This window comes from Eurosta solidaginis, chromosome 4 (genome assembly GCF_040869045.1).
Source record: "Eurosta solidaginis isolate ZX-2024a chromosome 4, ASM4086904v1, whole genome shotgun sequence".
In the NCBI taxonomy this organism is placed as follows: domain Eukaryota; kingdom Metazoa; phylum Arthropoda; class Insecta; order Diptera; family Tephritidae; genus Eurosta; species Eurosta solidaginis.
Genome location: NC_090322.1, coordinates 107,485,040 through 107,506,089, shown reverse-complemented (window position 1 = coordinate 107,506,089; position 21,050 = coordinate 107,485,040). Strand labels below are relative to the sequence as shown.

Genomic DNA, 21,050 nt, shown 5'->3' with positions numbered 1-21,050 from the left:
CACCATTTGCATCCGCGCCTATGACCAACAGCCCTTCGTCCTGTACTATGCTCTTACATTCCTCAGGTGCAGGGGCCGAAACTCTTATAATATAATTCCTTGCAAAACTATTAATTTTGGACTTTTAATATATTTGGATCAGGATAAAAATTATTTTTGCATTTTTATTTTTTGAGTCCGATAGAACTATTTAAACTCGGACTTTTAAAAATAAAAGTCCGGAAATAAAAGTTGAATCCGGACTTTTATTTTGTAAGGCCAAAATAAAAGTCCCGCTTGATAACAAAGAAACGGCTTATCCGAAACAAACATTTTTTTTTTTTAATTTTTGTTATCAAGCCGGACTTTTATTTTGGCCTTAAAAAATAAAAGTTCGGATTTAACTTTTATTTCCGGACTTTTATTTTTAAAAGTCCGAGTTTAACTAGTTCTGTCAAACAATTTTTTGTTTAATTCGGATAAGCCGTTTCTTTGTTATCAAGCCGGACTTTTATTTTGGCCTTAACAAATAAAAGTTCGGATTTAACTTTTATTTCCGTACTTTTATTTTTAAAAGTCCGAGTTTAACTAGTTCTATCGGACTAAAAAAATAAAAATACAGATTTTACTTTTATATGTGGACTTTTATGGAAAAAGTTCGAAAAATAAAAAGGATGCATGGTTCGACATGATATTGCTATATGTATACCTGGGAACTTAAACATTTTCACCTAGGACAATTTTTTGATCAGGACTTTTTCGACTCCGAAAAAAAAATTATTATTTTCCGTCCCTGCTCAGGTGGAACCTCCGCAGTATGGACCATGTAGCAGGATGCCAGGATAACGGTCTGCTTATTCTTCTGCTCGACGGCTAAAACTGCGAGGTACTCAGTACTGTAATTGGACAGCGTATATAAATGCAACTGTATCCTTACCATAACTACAGCTCCAGAAACCTTTCCTCCCGATGAAACCTCGCTCATCAAACAAACCCTTCTAAAGGGTTAGGAGGATTTCGTTCGACTCCACTTTACAGTGTTGGAGGTTCATTTTTAAGACTCGCAGCACTATCGGGTTGTTTGTCACCCTCCAACACCTTCGTCTTCATCCACCTCTTTCACTTTTGGTTTAAGGCTTACGAGGCCGTCGTCAGCCTCTCCCACTTGCAAATTACAATTGTATCGTCGGGACTTCTTTTCCCAAGGCGTAAATGCACCTTGGTGGTGACGTACGCGTACTCCACCTGCCCCTTTGCTCCAAGGCTTTTGAGGTATTTTTCGTCTTCATTATTATCCTCGGGACTTCTTTTCCTGAGTCGCATGTAAATTTTGTCTCTCCCACAGGATATTTTACCAAGCTGTGTGTACAATATATCATCCACCTGCTTGTTTATTTGGAAGTTGTAGAACTGACCCTTCTCCGCAGGGGAGGTACAGTAAGTATCTTCCAATCCTGTGGTATATTATATACCTCTGTCTTTGCGGCTGCCCTGCCCTGCTTCGGGGCTCTGGGACTGGGCCCTTTCTGCTTCTTGAAAGCAGGCTTGTCGCCTTCCGCCGAACGTTGCCTCTTCATTCTGCCGTTCGATGCTTCTTCCTCCTCGTACCGGTTGCAGTAACAAGTGTTTCTCGCAGCAAACCTCTTGAACCGCCTTCGACCTACTTCTACCGCCTCAGGAGCCCATTCCAAGCGCTCGATCTCCAGTTCTGTTGGGTCGACCACTGCGACAAAGCTCTAGCTGCCTCTGCTCCGTACCCTTCTCCACTCTACTTCTCCGTTTGCATTTGAACGCTTTTCCAACACGGAGTTCATTGAATCACCACTCCTCTCGCTCCCCGAGTCCGACGGATCGCTTAATGCGTTTTTCTCGTTGTTGGTTTGCGACTCAGTGGGGAGGCCCTTATCATTGTCCTTATCTTAGATCTTGAGTCGTTCAGCGTTGTCGTACGACCACCTGCTCGACAAGGCTTGATCAGTGGTCCAGTATTAACTACGGGGAAAAAACCGTCCGCCACAGCAGCGCCCCTTACTGTTGGCAGTTCTTGGCCGGCCGCTCATGTGCTACGAGTCACCAGTTTCATCATTAAAGAGCATACGTCCAATATTTGCGTCATCTGTTCCTTCCACACCGTAAAGAGTGGCCGTGGATTTTGTCGGTGATAATGCCAGGTCGCGTGAGGTGAATAAACTAGAAAGACTGGAGAGTAAGCTGTTTGTTCTAGAATTTAGTTTGTCTATTGGAAACTTTGCAATAATTTGCGGTCCATCTTGTTAGGCAAGATGTATTGGAATAGTGTGCCATGCCTGACTGTGTCAAAAAATTTCGAGTGCCACAAGCACCGTCCTATGGTGGGATTTTCCTGATTTAGTCGGTAATTTATCTGAGTGTTTACAGCATTTAGCGCGGTGTTATTGCTATGTATTTTGCGGACGCAATGTTGATGATCGGCTGGGCTAAGATTCGCAGTGAAATGAGGTAAAAGGACGGCTTCCAATCGTTGCCATTTTCCATTGTTCGGGAATAACAAAGGTCTATAACGACAGGTTGAAAATGTGCGTTAGGTAGTTTATTCCCTCAACGCCAAGCTTTTTTAGCATTGGTTTGGCTTTTCCACCTAGGACTAAAGATGTAGAGAGCTTGGTCTTTTTGATGGCGTCTTCGACCTCTTTGGTAGTGATGGTAATGTTTGACACGTCGTGTTTGTGTTCATATGCCCTTCCGTGCACAACGTTTCACCTTGCCTACTGAAGGATGCATGTAACTTCAGCCGGGAAATGGGGTATTATTTCAGATATTGTACCGCTGGAACGGCCGAAGCTGAAGCGATGGAAACGGGCCGAAGCTGAAGCGATGACCTTGCGGAACGCACCCTCGCCTTGCCGGACATCAGTCGAAATGTGAAGGTTGTATAGCTTTCTCTGTTAGCTTTTTTTAAAATTAAAAAAGTTCCCCTTATCAAAGGTGATAAAATTAGCAGGTCGCTATATTGAAAGTAGTATGGGCAGGTGGTCAGGTGCTAAGGTAAGTACCGGCTGTCATTCGACGCAGTTTAAGTTAATAGAAAGTCCGGCGAGCAGTGACAATTACCTGCGATGAGTGGGACAGTCGTCACGCCTTGAAGGATTTAGGCTTTGTCGTGTGTGATACCCAATTGCTGCTGTAGTATCTGGTGCTGATGGGCTGGTACTAGTATTTTGTTATCACGGTGCAACGAATGTGCCGTTCGTTTTGGACCGATGTCGCAATCATAAATATTCTTAGCTGGCATACGGAGCACATAGTGTAGGGGACTAGGAGATGGATGCGCCGTTAAGCGCGAGAAGCAACGAACTGTTGATGTGGACCGCTGGGCAGCGTAGATGGTGGAGGTACGCTTGAGCGTGAACCGCGGGATGTCCTCGGATGCGAACAGTGGGGAGCCAAAAAAGTATTGTAGACATTTCGGGGACGACGAACGTTGGTTTCTAACCCAAAACAACCCGAACGGTTCAAACATCTTTTACACGTGACACACTGATAAGAGTATGACCGTCCTGAGGTAGATCCTTTCCCAACACAAGCGTAGAACCACATCCTGGGACAGGAGTATATTTCAAATTGTTCTCGGGGCAGGAGGGTATGGAACAGTTCAGTTTTGTGGGAAGGATGCAACAAATTAAATGGCGGCCGCCGTGGTCTGATGGTAGCGTGCTCCGCCTACCACACCGAAGATCTTAGGTTCACGTCCCAGGCAAAGCAACATCAAAATTTTAGAAACAAGTTTTTTCAAGTAGACAATTTTTCTAAGCGTTGTCGCCCTTCGGCAGTGTTTGGTAAACACTCTGATTATATTTCTACCATGAAAAGCTCTCAGTGAAAACTCATCTGCCTTGCAGATGCCGTTCGGAGTCGGCATAAAAACAAGTAGGTCCCGTCCCGCGAATTGCTAGGAAAAAATTAAAAAGGAGCACGACGCAAATTGGAAGAGAAGCTTGGCCTAAAATCTCTTCGGAGGTTATCGCGCCTTACATTTTACACTGAAATAACAGCCCTTAATCGAGAAATAAATCGCGAGTCGCTCCGGCACATAGAACCGTCTGCCGTGGGAAGCGCTGTTCGAAATATCTTACGAGTGGCTTGATTAAATACTCAGAAATAAGCTCGAAATTTTTCCAGTGAACAGTTCCCAACAAAAAAAGTAAACGTAATGTAAGTTTTTAATAAGTTTTCTCAAAAAACATTAATACCTATGACACTACTTTATTTTTGCTTGGATTCCAAGCTTAAAATACTGACGAAACTTTATCGGAAAGGCAAAATACAAAAACAATTGCCAACGAGAGCAAGGGAGACCAATATTGCCTACAAAATGAATAAGTTTAACATGTTATTGCTGCCTTTTTTTCCTTTCATTTTTCACCAAATTTTTTCACAATAAAACTATGAAAATATTGCACGATCGTTTGGTTTTTTTTTTACAAGAACGTCGATTTTCGTTACATATTTGTACACAAAATTTTCAAAATAAAAATAAAATTTTAATTTGTCAGAAAAAAAAATAAAGAAAAAACGGCCGAATGCCAAAAAAACCTATCGAAAAACAAACTGGCTCGTTTGTTTTTAATGAACTAGGTTGTATTTTTCTTTTATTTCGTTAATTTCTTTGGAATATAGTTTACACACTTACACCAGTACTGAAGCCGTATTAGGAGGGAGTGCGACAAAAAATTGAGGAAAAATACAAGAAAAAATTCACGAAAACAAAGTAGTGTTATATAGGCATAAGCTTAAAAAACCTTCATTTTTTGTTTATAACTCGTTTAGAAACAAGCGTCAAATAATTGAAACGGCTCCTTGTTTTTAAGTTTATAAATGTAAGCTTATAAAAATTGCTAAAATAAAGCTTTTTATAAAAATTTTTCTAATGTTTTTTTAAACGATAGTTTCCATTTCAATAATTTACACGTATAATACATGTGCACACATATATAGTTAATTCCCTATTTCCATACATACATTAAATCAAGTTTAGCTGCAATTCTAACACATTCTTAGAGAATTCAAGAAGCGGTTTAAATGCAGCCATTCTCTTTCATATACAAACGTTTATGAAAATAATTTAAAAATGTCCAAGTCGAAAAAAGTGGACAAATAAATTTTTGTGTTTTTTGTGAACATTTACAATTTACTTTCACAGTTAAAATATTTATAAACATTTACCCTCAATGCTTACAAAATGTTTTCTGAAAAACATTAAAATATATTTAATATTGAAAACGCTTATATGTATGTATATTGTTTAACACAGGAAGTTAACTTTAAGTTACTTTTAAAAACATTTACAGAAATGCCTGTTGGGTTATTACCAAACTTTTTTTCTTATTCTCCTTTCAGCTGAATCAATTAAAAAGATGCTGGAAAACCTACCGCCAAAACGAATATGTAAAAAAATATTTCCTACTATTACCAAAACCAAAAAATCAAAATTCATAGCGAAGCATAAAATTTTTAGCAGCCAAGGCAGGATTAGAGCCACACGCACCAGACAAATCTCGCAGTTGTCTAAGACAAAAACCAAATTTGTTAACAAAACAACAAAGAGTAAAAAAAGATTGCATCACAAAACGGAGAGCATTTTGTTAAAAAGGAAGTCAAAAGTCTTAAGCAAATCAGATTTTGCGGTAGAAAGTAATACCACCTTAAATACTTTATCAGAGGATACAGAAAAGCGAGACATCAAAAGTTTTCAAAATACTTCCGATATACAGTTTCCATCGAATATATCCATATATAATAGAAGAACCGTTAATGCAGGAAAGGATTTAGAAGAAAAGAGCAAATCGACCATGACGCCTTCAAAAGGAAAAACTGTGACGGAGAATAAAGTGAAAACAACAAAAATAGGACCTGAACAAGGAATACTAACAACTGGGACTCGTGTTTGTGATAGCTTACGCTCATATAAGTCTGACCAACTAATAGACTTACAAAAGAATAAGGTTTTGGAAGTAGCAGTAAACCATGAAGCTCAAAACAATTTACAATGTATTGATAACACAACGTGTAATAAGAAGAGAAGCAAGAAAATTAATGATTGCATTGCTATGCTCACCGGCAAACTGGAAGAAAAACTAAAGACTGAACAACATTCACAAAGTAGAGATGAATCGTGTTTAGAAGCAGACGTAAACAAAAACAAATTAAATAGCGAAACAAAGTTGCCAAAAAGGAAAGCAGTCTCTCGAAAAATTATTAAAATAGATAATGCAGCTCCTCAAATTCCTATAGCTGAAACTCAAGCAGTTTTAGAATTGAAGGCAGTAACACCTACTATGCCAAAAATAACATGTGCATCGTTTATTGCGAATACAATGGCCCCACAAATCATACCGCTATCAACTACTTCCATGACAATATCGGCGCAAAAAACAACTGCGCAAAATAATGTTAATTTTAATTATATTCAAAATAATGTCAATTTTAACTTATTATATGGAAATGACAAATGTCCTCAGTTTAAAAAGCATACGGCGCCATTTTTAACAACGAATATGGAACCGGCTATTTCTGTATTACCTCAGATGCCTTTAGCTTCTGCCAATCCGAATACTGCAATATTATTGTCAAAACAACCCACAGCCGTGTTACTGGATAAAATGAAGAAAATACCACCAATACTGCCAACTCCGAATCCAATTAAGGAATTGATTTCCCCCTTTCCAACACTGCCAATGGCGCTTCAACTGCAAAGCATGCAAGTGAATGTACTACCCATACAACCGCCGATGCCGCCGCCTCCACCACTATCAGTATTATCACAATCTGCACTTTTGCCGACGCCAGTGCCTCTACCTCCAGTAGTACCTGTTGCACCTGTGGCACCTACGGTATCCGTTGCTCCAACGACACCTATGGTTCAAGTAGGTCCGTTATTCAATTCAGAACCGTTAAACTTATCAAATACGAAAAATATGAAGAAGCACAACCTAAACGAATTAGTTTGCTTACCTCCATATCGAGGTGGCATGCCAGCAAGAAGACAAACAATTTGTGGGTTTGAAGCAAAAAATTGTATTCTTGAAGATGAACCATTAGACCTCTCAAAGAAATCAAACAACAATCAAACAAATGATTTTCCCACTATTGTGACCTTTATGCCTGTTATAAAACCAATTGAACCACAAAATGTTCATCCAGTAGGTATCAATTTATCGGTTGGCCCATATAAAGATGCTGCTTTAAATAAACAATCGTATTCTAATTTGGAATTATTGAAGATCCCACAGATACGAAATGCTGTAAATTCTACTACGACTAGCAGTGAAACTGTTTTTGTAAACTCGATTCCCAAGTGTTCATCGAAAAAACGGAATGGAGGCAAGAACAACATTGATATTACTACAAAACAAATTGTGTCTAATAATGTTAAAGGTGCTAACAAAGAATCTTCATCAAACAAGAAAGATAATTCAGTAAAGGGAAAAGTGTCCCAAAAAATGGACGATGAAGTTATTAATCACATCGACGATGCCATAAACTCTGTAGTTAACGCTGTTAAAGCTAGTTTGCCCTATAATGATGATGAAGACAATGGGAAAAATAAACTCAACTTGAACAGTAACATTGTGTCACAAATCAATTCAATACCTCCGTCAGTAAATCTAACAATAATAGCACCTGTAGAGCAAATTACGCAAAAACAATCGACGTCATTAGAGCAACATGTTTCGAACTTAGCAGTGACCCCTTTAGGTTCAGAGAAGAACAAAGAAGAAATTTCGAAAAATGATGACGAAAACATCAAAACAGGAAAACCTGTGGCATTTCCTCCTCAAAAACGCTACGTCCGATCAAAAACTTTAGATTGTCGTCCGAGCATGTTGGCAATAACGCCAGAAATAGTGTCGGACAGTATGCAACATTTACCTGATGAGCCAGTGCCTCTAAATAATGCTACAAATGGAAATGGAGCACCAACAAAATATGCATTAACTAATACAAATTCTGTAAGTTCAGCAATAATTGTAAATTTCACAGACGCCTTAATTGATAGCCCCCAAGCTGCCTGTATACCAAATTCTACAAGTTGTGAAAATCGAATTGAAAATTGCAAACCAACACTATGCCAAAAAACGAATAATGATTTCAGTGTCTCCAACAAAGCTGAGAAGGAGCCTTTGACATTTCCGCTTAATTCCCATAATGAAGCAAATAAATGTGTCTCTCCTCAAGATGAGGCCTACAATGAAATAAATCCTAGCATTATAACTGAAGAAAATATGAGTATTATAAATAATACTTCATCAGGCTTTCATAGCTCTGGTCAAGTCGACAATACGACAGAGGCTAAGAAGAAGCAGCGACGTCGCCGTAAGAATGAGTTAGCTGCGATTGTAGCAGATCAACTTTTAGAAAGCTTTAAAATTGATAAAGCACGTCGTGATAATCTTAAAAAGCTAGAAAATCTAGCTTATGAGAAAAGTGAAGATTTATTTGTAACAGGAATGCTATTAATGTCTAGTACCAAAAGAAATGTGGCATCTAAATTGGATCAATCAAATAATGACGTTAGCTTAAATAAAAACTCACAAGATGCAACACGACAAAAGCAGGATCAAAGCAAAACTAAAACAAACAAAGCCCGAAACAAACCTCTAAGTACAAATAACGAACCCAATGATAAACCCAAAATTAAAGAAATTGTTACCAAGAGAAGTAGAAAAAGGCTATATCGTGGCAAAAGCAAACCGTTATTAGACAACGAAAACATAAGTAAACTGAAATCATCTTTAGAGTCATTTTCTATTGGAATAGAGAAGCAACTTACAGAATTAGAGCAAAGAAACACCGTTGTCGTAACCCTGTCTGAAACAAAAGTAATAAATACTTCAGCAGTATATGTGAGACCCTCACTACTGAGGCCGAGCATTCTTTCTGCTAATATAGAGTCAAATGTAACAGATCAAAGGGCATCAATTGTTGAAAGTACAAGCAAAATTTCCAGTAGAGATCCGCGGCTTAATAAAAATATACATAAAAATGAACAAAATAAACCATTGGAAGCCAGAGAATGTGAAAACGAAAAGCCTTTAGATGAAATAGGAGACGTTGAAGAAGATAACTATCTTACAGAAATAGCTAAGAATGTTAATGAAAAGATTATGTCTTCAGAGAATGAAGAATTCATGTTTGTCAATGATGGCTTTGAAATGGCTAACGACTTGCAGGACGATTCGAATAGTAAATTTTACAGTCGGCCCCCGACTTCTATGAGTGTTCGGAGTGCTCCTAATTTTAATGATGATCGCTCGAATTTCGGATCTATTTGTGATGAAAATACAAACACAGAAGTAATGGATATGGATTTGGAAGATGAATTAAGCGTTTACACCAGTTATTCACAAGATGTAGGCAGGGGTCGTGGTAGAAGAAGGCGTCGGCGTCGAAGTATTTTATTGAAGCGTAGACCAAAAAAACATGTAAATCCCGACACTACAACGACAAAATTTGAGTGCACTTTATGTAAAAAAGTTTTTTATTCACTCAACTCATTAACTAAACACAATATGACATTAGCACATGTATCAAAACTATCTGCACAAGAATACTTATTATCAAAAAGATTGGAGAGCACATCAACTATTACACCAGTGGATTCCACTGTAAAAGAGATCCAAAAATACAATCCCATTGAATGCACCTCAACCAAAATACAAACGGATGGCAATGAAATACAACATATTATCCAAGTAAAAGACACTGCCCATTGTCAAACGCATTTCAGTAATCAAGAACAAATTCATAGTAGTCTAACACGACGGGAACAAAGTCACATTGCTAAAGATAAAACAACCCTTAACAATTCTTCGCGACTAAATCTAAACCCCGACGAACGCTTGTTTTTTGAATGTTGTAATATATTAAAAGGCGCGGAAACAGCTTGTATAATTAATTCTAATGAAAATAATGCCGGTAGCAGCTTTAAGTATAACTTCAAAGAAAAGCCTTCAATGTGTGCAAGTCAAGGTAGTAATTTAAAATCATTAAGAGACGCAACACCAAAAAAACTTCTTTCAACTGATCGAGGTAAGCCCGCCAACTCTCAGCACGAATTTAGAAGTCCCCCTGCGCTTCAATCAACTATCACAAACAAAAATGGACCACCTATTCATTCGCAAGTTCAGTAAGTATAGTTGATCAGTGTTCACAATGAACCGTCTTCAATTCTGAATATCATTTAAGGTGGCAAACACACTACAGCAAACAACAATATCATATTTTAAATAATTTATACCTCATTGATTGGCACTTTATTACCGCAAAAAAAATGTATAGCTGTGTCCGGTTCCGGAGAAGTGAGTGTCTACTGGCTTAAGTCTCAAGCCAGAAGGCACTTCATGAAAACACGACGTATAGCTCCCGAACGACTAGAATGATTTATGCCTCATTTATTGGCAATTTGCTACTGCAGACATTTTTTTTTGCAGTCTCCGGTTCCAATAAAAAGTGAATGCTGGTTTACATTTGTACACATTAGCGCGCATAGAGGTGAAAAACTATCGACGGTAGTATCGATATATCGATAGTTTGTAACCTTCGATGCTTATGGCTTTCGATACTATTGTTTGTAGCGATTAAGTACTGCAGTATAGAAGAATTATAAGTTTAAATATAATATTGTAACGAATTCACTGCAAATCCTCTTATTCGCAACCTTCTACTAACGTTCGTATCGCTAAACTGTTGAATAAATAACTAACTAAATAAAATAAATCTAAGGCGCGATAACCTCCGAAGAGATTTTAGGCAGAGCTTCTCTTCCAATTTGCGTCGTGCTCCTTCTTAATTTTTCCTACAAATTGCCGGAACGGGACCTACTTGTTTTAAGCAGACTCCGAACGGCATCTGCGAGGCAGATGAGTTTTCACTGAAAGCTTTTCATAGCAGAAATACACTCGGTGTGCTTGCCAAACACTGCCAAGGAGCGACCCCGCTTAGAAAAATTTTCTTCTAATTGAAAAACCTTATTTCTAAAATTTTGATGTTGCTTTGCCCGGGGTGTGAACCCAGGACATGCGGTGTGGTAGGCGGAGCACGCTACCATCACACCGCGGTGGCCGCCATAATACTCTAATATTTAATAATGCAAAACGGCCTTTATTAAAGTACGTCACAATAACACTGATACTTCACAACCAATAGCTTGCTTAAATGAAACTATTTTCAAAATAATTCTGCTATTGCTCGCTATATAGCGTCTTTACCCCAACTGAATGTCGCACCTCTACTGTTGCTGCCTTTTATAGTGTTTGGTTTCCTCGTTGACATTTCTAGGCGGTTCTGTTCTAGAATCTACTAGTTTGTTATCTGCTATAAGTTTCTCAGCTATAACTACTGATGCACAATTTTTATAGCTTCTCTCACAGCTCATGCGCGTGTGTTTGTGAGCGACATTTCCACAATTATAATTGCATACTTTTGTGAGCATCTCAGATAAGATATCTGCATGTGTTTGTGCGTTGCTTCTCCGCTGCGTGTACGTGCATATGTGTAGACATAATGGTTGAATTATTCATGTGAATACACGTCACTGCTTAGGATCGGCTTAGAGATGACAGTACCCCTTAGTGTTGCTAATATTCGTTACAATATAAAAACGCATTGGTAACTTTTGTTATGCTGGCATGTTTTTGTCTATCTTCCGAAAATATCGGGAGAGGTATCAAATGACGCGTTCTGACTACAAGAACAAAAATGCGAAAGCGGAAGAGAAAAAATTTAAGCTGTCAGGAGATGTTTGTAGTTGAATATGAAAGTTTTCATGTGGTTGTTATAATGTTGTACACAGAAAGTTAATTAGTGTAGAAAAAGGTTTTGCACGGATTTGATTTTAATCGCAAAGAGATGTTGGACCGGCCAGTGCAATTTTATATAAGCGCGGCCGAAGACCGCGAAGTAAAAAGGTATTGTGCGTAAAATACTATGAATCCCTCCTTCGGTTTCGGAGCGGTCCGGGTCATTTTTCGGTTTTTCGTTAATATCTTTTGATAGACACAAAATTGTTAATTTCCGTTTCCGGATTGGCGTTTCTGGATCCAAAGCGCGTGGTATCGATATATCGATAAGGCCATTCGATACTGTTGGCGTATATCGATAGTCCGGACTATCGGTATTTTTCCACCTCTAGCTACAAATGACTGAAGTAAAGCGTAAGTTTAGTTCCATCAATATGTTGATTGTATACATATCAGAGCTACATAATAAAATCAAGTACAATTACCATTACCATTGGAAATACTCAGTAATTGAAAGCATAGTATAAGTACATTTTATTGGTACTTGATATTCAATACCCACATTTTCAAATCTTTTTCAAGTACAAAAATCAAATATTAAAATTTTTGAAAGAAAAAAACTTATTCATCGTTAAATAGCAAGAAGAATAAGCCATATTACAAACTTAGATCTTCTTTGTTAAATAGTAGCCATGTTATTTTTCGGAATAAACAAGTACTCGGCACAACGTACCTTCGAGGATGCAACTAAATGTACACTTTACTTTAATCTCTTGTAGAAAGTATGCGTGTACATATGTAAGACAGCAGACACTGACGTTCTCGGAACTGGAGACAGCTCTACATTTTTTTGCGTTAGTAAATTGCCAATTAATGAGGTATAAATTATTCTAGACGTTCAGGAGCTGTACGACGTGTTTTCACGAAGTGTCTGCTGGCTTGAGACTTAAGCCAGCAGGCACTCACTTCTCGGACCGGACGTAGCTATACGTCTTATTGTTTGTGATATGGTGTGTCTACCACGTTAGTACGGCCATTTTTTAAGTTTAAACTCCTTCGCCAAAGATATATAACTTTAACCTTTATGATTTTTGGTATTTTAAATGGAGGGTGGGAATATATATTTTTTTTTACAGAAAGGTAAGATATCTTTTTAACTTAAGAGTTAGCTTCTGAGGTGTTAAAATAAACTCTGATTCAATAATAATCTTCCCGCTCAGCAAATGGGCCCTAGAGGCGCAAATATTTGTATTAAAATTGATTTTAATATAGTTGTTGTTGCTAAAAGTGTTAAGTTTTTTTGCGTTAGAAGAGTTTTAAAGAAATCATAATGCAACTCGTGAAGCAATTTTGTGATTCGAAATTTATTCACCTGTATGTGGCTCTTAAGCATAAAAATCAAATGTTTCAATAGTCAAATTGTTTTCTAAAATTTAAGTTCTGTGTTATCGATTGATGCCCCCCACTAAGCTAGGCACCTTATTGTTGTTGGTGTGAGGGCTAAGTGGTTTTAGGGCTTGCATCTATGCCGCTCATAGGAAGGCGGTGGGATGTTGATGACCAAGACCTGCCAACCCTCTTATCCAGCGTGTTATGCTGACCGTGTCTATTGGATGATTTGCAGCCGGGAGATATATCCCGATGTATTCCAACGAAGCCTTCCCGATACTGGGCCACTTCGGGAAGTATTGATGGCCTTACCACAGTAAAGCCCCTCTCTAGGATAGGCATCTTGTCGATGGTGTGAGGGCTTATTAGATCTCCACACTATGTTGCTTAGCGGTTTAGGACTTGCATCTACGCCGCATCTACGTATATTCCGATGCATCCCAAAGAGCCTTCCCGATACCGGTGCCACCACGGGAAGTATTGAGAGAGTAATAGAGAGCCAATGAGCTCCGTGTTGGAAAATTATACAAATGCTAACGAAGAAGTAGAGTGGAGAAGGGTACAAAGCAGAGGGAGTAAGAGAGCTCTCGCAGTACCGTGCAGCACTAAGAATTGTGCAACGGTTGGGAGCCATGGTTGACCCAACTTAACTGGAGAGCGAGCGCTTGGTAGGAGAAAGTCGAAGGCAGTTCAAGAGGTTTGCTAGGAGAAACCATCGGTACGGTAACTGGTACGACGAGGAAGGAGCAGAATGAGCAACGTTCAGCGAAATGCTGTAAGCCTGCTTTCAAGAGGCAGATAGGACCCAGTGCCAGGGCCGCGAGGCAGGGAAGCCGCATAGAAAATACAAGTTGGTGTAAATCTGTAGGAGAGGTGGGCCCCAATAGCAATGTAGAAAGTACCTCGAAAGCTGCAAGTCAAAGATAAGGCGTTAAAAGTGGCGATGTGCCAACCACGGAAGTAGGAGATAAGCCAAAGGGATGTAACATTAAGACTATGGCTGTTCCCGAGAATATGAGTGATGTGGAAAAGCAGTCACTGACTGTAGCGCTGCTTGATCGTAACAGTCCTTTCGGACACACGACTACTGAAACGTGAAGATCTGTAGAAAGGGAGCTTATTGGATTAATGCTCAATATGATGCTGGAATAACCAAGTAAACTCCTTCCAAACTTTGATTCGGGTGGTGGTGTGGTGTGATGGACGCCCGGTTTGAGGTAGTGGATAAAGCGCAGATCCTCACGGAAGGATACCATGTGTGATGAAGTCGGAGGATACGCTGCAACTTCTGCAGAGTCAGAACCCGAGTATACTTACATAGAATTGGAAGGTTCTTACTATATCTAGGCCTACAGAGGAGGGTCGGTACTACATCTTCCAAATAAGCAAGCAGGCGGAGGATGTATTATACATGCAGTCTGGCAAAATATGGGGTGCAGGCAAAGTTTTTATGTGACTCAGTCCCAATGATAACAATCCTAACACACATTACCGAGCGAAGTCGAAACGGACCTGTTGGTGTTGTGTTAACAGTGCTTCGCCCCATTCAATGGGTACGACCAGTCACAAATTGTCATCAAAGTCCTCTAACGGTAGTCCAAGGAAGTTGGCTGTTTCAACAGGGGCGGACCAAAGGGAGATTGGTGTTAGAGGCGTAGGACCACATTACAATTGAAAAGGTGGTTGGTGTCATGTCGCATGCAGTACATACATTACGTACTTTCTGGACAAGTAAGAGTTTAACTTATTACAGTATCCAGAACGTAGTTGGGTCAGGGTGCATCGTGTCTCCTTTGGTAATGTGATTTCTTCTTCTACCTTGGTAGGATATTGCATATTAATAACAGGGTTTACTGGGCGCGTCCTGGCAAAAGCGTTACCGATTCTGTGTCGATTTGGCTTAGGGCCTGCTTATGCTTGTCTGGATTAAACGGCTGTGTTGGCAGGCGCCAGAACTCGTCATAGTGCTTATGGAGATGTTCCCTTAACCCCCGTGGAGGCGGGGCTAGATCAAGCAGTTATTTGCTAGGATGTCCTGGTTTATGACTGTAGCAAAAACTACCTGTTCAGCATTTCGCTGTCCTCTTTAATGTTGAGCTCTTTGGCCTCACTATGTAGGTGGTGTTCGGGGGTCATAAGGAGACATCCTGCAGCCTTTTCCAGTATATATTTTTGAGACCAGGCGGCCAAACTTGTGGCGCGTAGCTCATGAGCGGCCGGGCAATTGCTTTGTACGTGGTTAGCAACGTTTCTTTATCTTTTTCCCAGGTGCTGCCGGCAAACGACTTCAGGATTTTGTTGCGGCTTTGAACTTTAGATACAATATCGGTGGGATGCACCTTGAAAGTAATAGTGTTATCGAACGTTACCTCTAAGAGCTTTGGGTGACTGACAGTCGGTAGTGTGACACCATCGACGTGAACGTTTAATATTTGCGACATCTGTTCCTTCCACGTCGTAAACAGAGTGTCCGTGTATTTTGTCGGTGACAATGCCAGGTTGCGCGAGGTGAAGAAACTAGAAAGATCGGGGAGATAGCTGTTTATTTGAATAACTAATTCATCAATTGAATGGCCAGGTCCTGTTGCCATAATCGTGCAGTCGTCGGCACAAGAAATGATTGTAACTCCTTCTGGTGGGGAGGGAATTTTCATTATATGTAGAAATTAAAAAGAAGCGGAAATAGCACAGTACCCCCTGTTTAATTTTCCTAGGTTTTGATATTTTCGTGCCGTGATTGACTGTTTCAAAAGCTTTTTACAGGTCAAGTGCCACGAGCACCGCCCTATGATGGGGTCTTTCCTGATTTAGTCCGTAATTAATCTGGATGTTTATGGCATTTAGGCAAATGTTTTTGCTATGCATTTAGCGGAAGCCATGTTGGTGCGTGGCTAGGCGAAGATTTGCCGTGAAATTCCTTCAATTAAAATTTCAATTTATTTTATTAAGTAAGATATTTAAAACTACAGAGTTATCACATATTTTCTTAAGAGATACAGTTTTAATGAACTTTACAACTATAACATTGCGATTACATATTTATAAGTTTGAAAATTAATAAAAAGTTATGTTTAAAGGAAAAGTATTTACAAATAACCTTTATATACTTATTTACATAGTTATTATTGTAACGAATTTACTTGCAAATCCTCTGCTAAGTTCGAATCACTAAACTGTTGAATAAATAACTCCAATATTGAACAATGGAAAAATGGCCTTTATTAAAGTACTTCACAATAACACTTATACTTTGCTACTCGCTGGCTTAATAACCAACTGATTGATAACTCAAATGAAACTCTACTATTGGCCGCCAGATCGCGTGCTTACTCAAACTGATTGATAGCTCAACTCAAACTGAATTACTTCTTACTCGCTTGCGCCACTTTTATAGTTTACGCTGCATACATCTAGGCTCTTCTATTTCCAGAAGTTACTAGTTAGTTTCGGCTACAAAATCGCCAGCCACAACTACGTGCACAAATTATTGCCATCTCTTGTGACAACTCAGATAAGATATATGCATGTGTTTGTGCATTGCCGCTCCGATGCTCGTGTACGTACATATGTGTAGACGCAATTATTTATTCGTTTATGTAGATACATAATGATTGAATTATTGATGTGAATTCACGTCACTGCTTATCATCGCTTAGAGACGATAGCATCGCTTAGTGCTGCTAACATTCGTTACATTATTATGTATGTAATCACCTAAATTAATTATTAATTTAAGCTATCGGCTAATGAGTTTATAAGGGGATTATTTGAATATTGACAGTGTCTATTGAATTTTTCAATAATCTTAAGTATTTGGCCCGAAACCAGTTCAATTTTGTTATCAATATGGAGGCGTTTTGTGGAGTGGTGCCATGGTAAATTAAGCATCATTTTTAAAATTTTGTTTTGACACACTTGTAATTTCATAATGTGGGTTTTAGCACAGATTCCCCAAATGGGACATCCATATAACATCATAGATTGCAAAATTACTTTCGCTATTATAATTTTGTTGGCATTGCTAAGTTTTGATTTCCTATTTATTAGAGGATATAACATTTTAATTCCTAAATCAATTTTCTGCAAAACACTGAATATGATCTTTGAAAACTAGTTTAATATCAAGCGTTACGCCTAAATATTTGACTTTGTCGGACCAGGTGAACCCAAAATTATTTACTTGGAAGAGTTGAAAGTGGAAGATAACAAGGTTTTCTTCTTCTCGTGAAGAATATTGATTTTCCATGTGAAGAAATAATCAACTAATATATCTAAGGCACATTGTAATTCGATCGCCGTTTGCTGACCGAATTTGTGCGAAGACCACACAGCAACATCGTCTGCGTAAAAAGAATATTTGCAACTGCTAACTTTTTCTATATCAGAACAGAAGATAATATACAGAAGGGGCCGAGCACTGAGCCCTGAGGTACCCCTGCTGGTAGTTGTACGAGATCTGAGAAGGTATCTCCAATTTGTACGCAGAAATAACGATTGGTTAGATAATTCTGAATAATCTTAATTAAATGAGGTGGAAGCCGAAAATGTATAAGTTTGTAAATTAGCCCATTATGCCATACTGAGTCAAATGCTTTCTCAATATCTAGTAAGACGAGAGATGTTGGCTTCCCTTTGCCAAATTCATTTTTTACATCATTGCAGAGTCGTTTGATGGCATGAGCAGTGGAATGAAATTTACGAAATCCAACTGTTCATGAGGAATGATGTCAGTGGATTCTAAAAACTCCCAGATTTTTTCTTTTAATATCTTCTCGAGTACTTTGCCAAGACTGCTGAGTAGACTTATGGGGCGATAACTCGACTTAAGATTATTTGGCTTACCTTTTTTAGGTATTGGAATGACGGGGGCTACTTTCCAAGTGTCAGGAAAATATTGGAGTTTAAGACAACAGTTAAAGATAAAGGTTAGATATGCAATGGCATTTTCAGGGAGAAATTTCAACATACTATTGTTGACTTCATCTAAGCCAGAAGCTTTCTCGGAATTTAGAAAAGAAATAGTAGTAGATACGCTATTCTGTGTGACATAGAAAGATTGAGGGGATTCAACTACCTGAGTATCAAATTGAGCCACAAAGGTGTTAACTCTGGTGGTGTGGGAAGGACAACCAAGGTTTTCGGATACCATGTGATATTCCAGAAAATTCTCAGAAAAAGATTCTGCCTTTTCTTCAGTTGTATATAATGTAATGTTGTTTGATACAATGGGAGGAATAACGTAATTTTTCTTTTTCAGTATTTTGGTTATATTCCAGAAAGGCTTTGACCTTTCTTCAAGGGAGCTCAGTCTGTTGTTCCATTTTTCGTTCCTATATCTAAAAATCTCATTCTTAATCAGAGCGTTGTAGTATTTCAACAACTCATAGTCTGTTTGTTGTCGATATCGTACCCATTCTCTGCGATATAGTTTCTTAATTGCATTATGTTCAAAACGGATGCAGGTAATTTGGCATAGGCTACTTTAGGAACAGAGAGTCTCACAGCGTCCAAAATCTTACCTGTAAAGAGCTCAATTTCTTTACACTAATTTTGCTACTAGCTTCACTTATGTCCATAGACATGTTATTGAATTCCCGTTTTAGAAACTGGTTGTATCTGTACCAATTGGCACGCTTGTAGTCAAAGCGTATAGGCTGATTAAATGAAATATCGAGTTTCATTTTGAACTCGACTGGCAGGTGATCGGAGCTGAGCGCGGTTACTGCGATTGGTTGAGAAATGAATTCAGGTATATTTGATAAAATGAGATCAATCGTAGAAGGTCTACTCCTGGCAGCAGGGGGAATGTAAGTAGGAGTTTGGGAATGTGGCATTGATACAGGATACAAGGTAGAGACCTCTTGTAAAATATTTCCCCACGAATTTGCTCGCAAGCAGCCCCATATCCTGTGCCTGCTGTTAAAATTACCACATAGGGGAATTTGCAGTTTTGATTAAAAAGTTTTCTCAAGTCTGCTTTAAACTTACTTTGGATGCCATTAGAACAGTGACCCACCTGGGAAATAAATACTAAAAAATTTTATTTTTGTACCATTTTTGGAACACAATTCAATACCAATATTTTCAATTACTTCTGTTACAATGCTTGGGATAACATTGAATCGATTTTCGGATGAGCATAGCCACACCACCACCATTTCTATGTAAGCGATCTTTTCTTATGACAAAGTAGTCTGAGTGAGATAACTTTAATTTATTATTTAGCCATGTTTCCGAAAGCAGGCATATATCTGTTTTGTTGGTTTCTAGGTAATGAAATAATTCATTTTTTTTTTATTTAGGATACTACGAGAGTTCCACATAGTTTGTTTTGGTGTACAATCACACGTTATGAGTTATTTTGATATAAATATTTAATTGCCAGTTGCGTGATAACATTGAACTAATCTATTTTGATTTTACATTCTTTTAATTTCATTAAAATATCTAACGTTAGCTGGGTTATTTCACTTTCTGTGAATAACTCATTATTTTGATGATTTGTGTTATGTGAACTGCTGTGATGCCAGGCAGGGCTGGGAGGCAGAGTTGGTGGAAGTACTCTCGAAGTATTGTGTAATGAAGGAAATGAAGAAGGGTTGTAGTTAAACGACTTAGATTGTGTGTTAATTTTTTTTGAAGAGTTTCGCTGGTTTCTCATGTTGATAGATTCTCTTATACGTAAAAAAGCTTCACGGTTTGAACAGCGTGGGTCAGTTGACTTATGCTCACCATTGCAGTTTGCGCAGCGCACTTGAGACCGCGCGTTATTAGCTCACTTTTTACTTCGTTGGCATTTACACCTTCTAGCCCTTGAATTACGACCTTGAAAGGTCGATCTTGTTTCATATCATGATGAAAGAATTGCAAGTTATTTTCCTTGAGAACAGTTATAGTTGCGTCAAACGTTTGTAGTGGGATGTGTCGTAAAGGACCCAGAAGGCCTTAAAACTAGGAGGCAAGTTGAAGACGCAGACGTCAGGACGAAGGTATTAGAGGAGGACAACCAGCCCAATGGTGCTGCGATCGTTACAGATAAAAAGTGGCATCGAGCGAATTCCTCCTAAACCTTGAGGATGACGTGGCGCTGATCCAGTAGCCATGGCTCTCGTGTTTTGTTTGTTTTTTTAGCAGTGCTTTGCTCCATCCAACATGACCGACCACTGACAAAATGTCATCAATGTCCTCTAACGGGAGTCCAAGGAAACTCGCAGGCGTTGGTTTCACATTGCAAGCAGGACATATATTATGTATGTCGTTGTTGATTGCGCCTTGGTAAACCTGTTAGGTTAAACCTGTTACAGTATCCAGATCGAAGTTGAGCTAGGAATACGCGCGTCTCCCTAAGGAGATTGCTTTCTTTTCTGGTTAGTTAATTTTGAGAACGGGGCTCGCTGCTTTTTGTCTTTACCCCAAGTGCTGCCGGTAAGGGATTTGAGAATTTAATTTATTTTTAATAAATCGGTGGCGGCCGTCGTGGTATGACGGTAACGTGCACCGCCTACCACACCGGAGATCCTGGGTTCACGCAACATCAAAATTGTAGAAACTATTTTTATTGCAATGTGTTTCTTTTGGAATTCCTGACCAAGCATCGATAAACAGTGATGACGTAAAGAGCTTCGTATTCCATGGAAAGGAAGAAAACAATTTTAGCAGGATTCCAATGATTCCGAACATCTCCAACTTACGCAGAAGAATTAATTGATCGACTTTGTCAAACTTTTTCGCGTATTCCGTGTAAATTACGTCTACCACATTTTCAGATTTAAACGAGAAACCTTCAATTAAAAATCTGATTGTTCAGTTTAAAATGGGAAAATTTCAATTAAAAACGAGAATTCTCCATTTTAAAATGATAAAATTTCGAAACAAAATAAGAAAACCCCAATTAAAAATCAGATT

At 38.7% G+C, this 21,050-nt stretch overlaps 1 protein-coding gene across 3 annotated transcripts in view; it reads left to right on the top strand.

The window, feature by feature from the left end:
• Positions 1-21,050, top strand: part of LOC137250110 (uncharacterized) — a 197,970-nt gene that overhangs the window by 132,811 nt on the left and 44,109 nt on the right. For all 3 annotated transcript variants that reach the window (XM_067782408.1, XM_067782406.1, XM_067782407.1), the window contains exon 3: positions 5,356-10,144. In XM_067782408.1, coding sequence (XP_067638509.1) covers positions 5,356-10,144 — 4,789 coding nt within the window. The remainder of the gene's footprint in view (positions 1-5,355; positions 10,145-21,050) is intronic.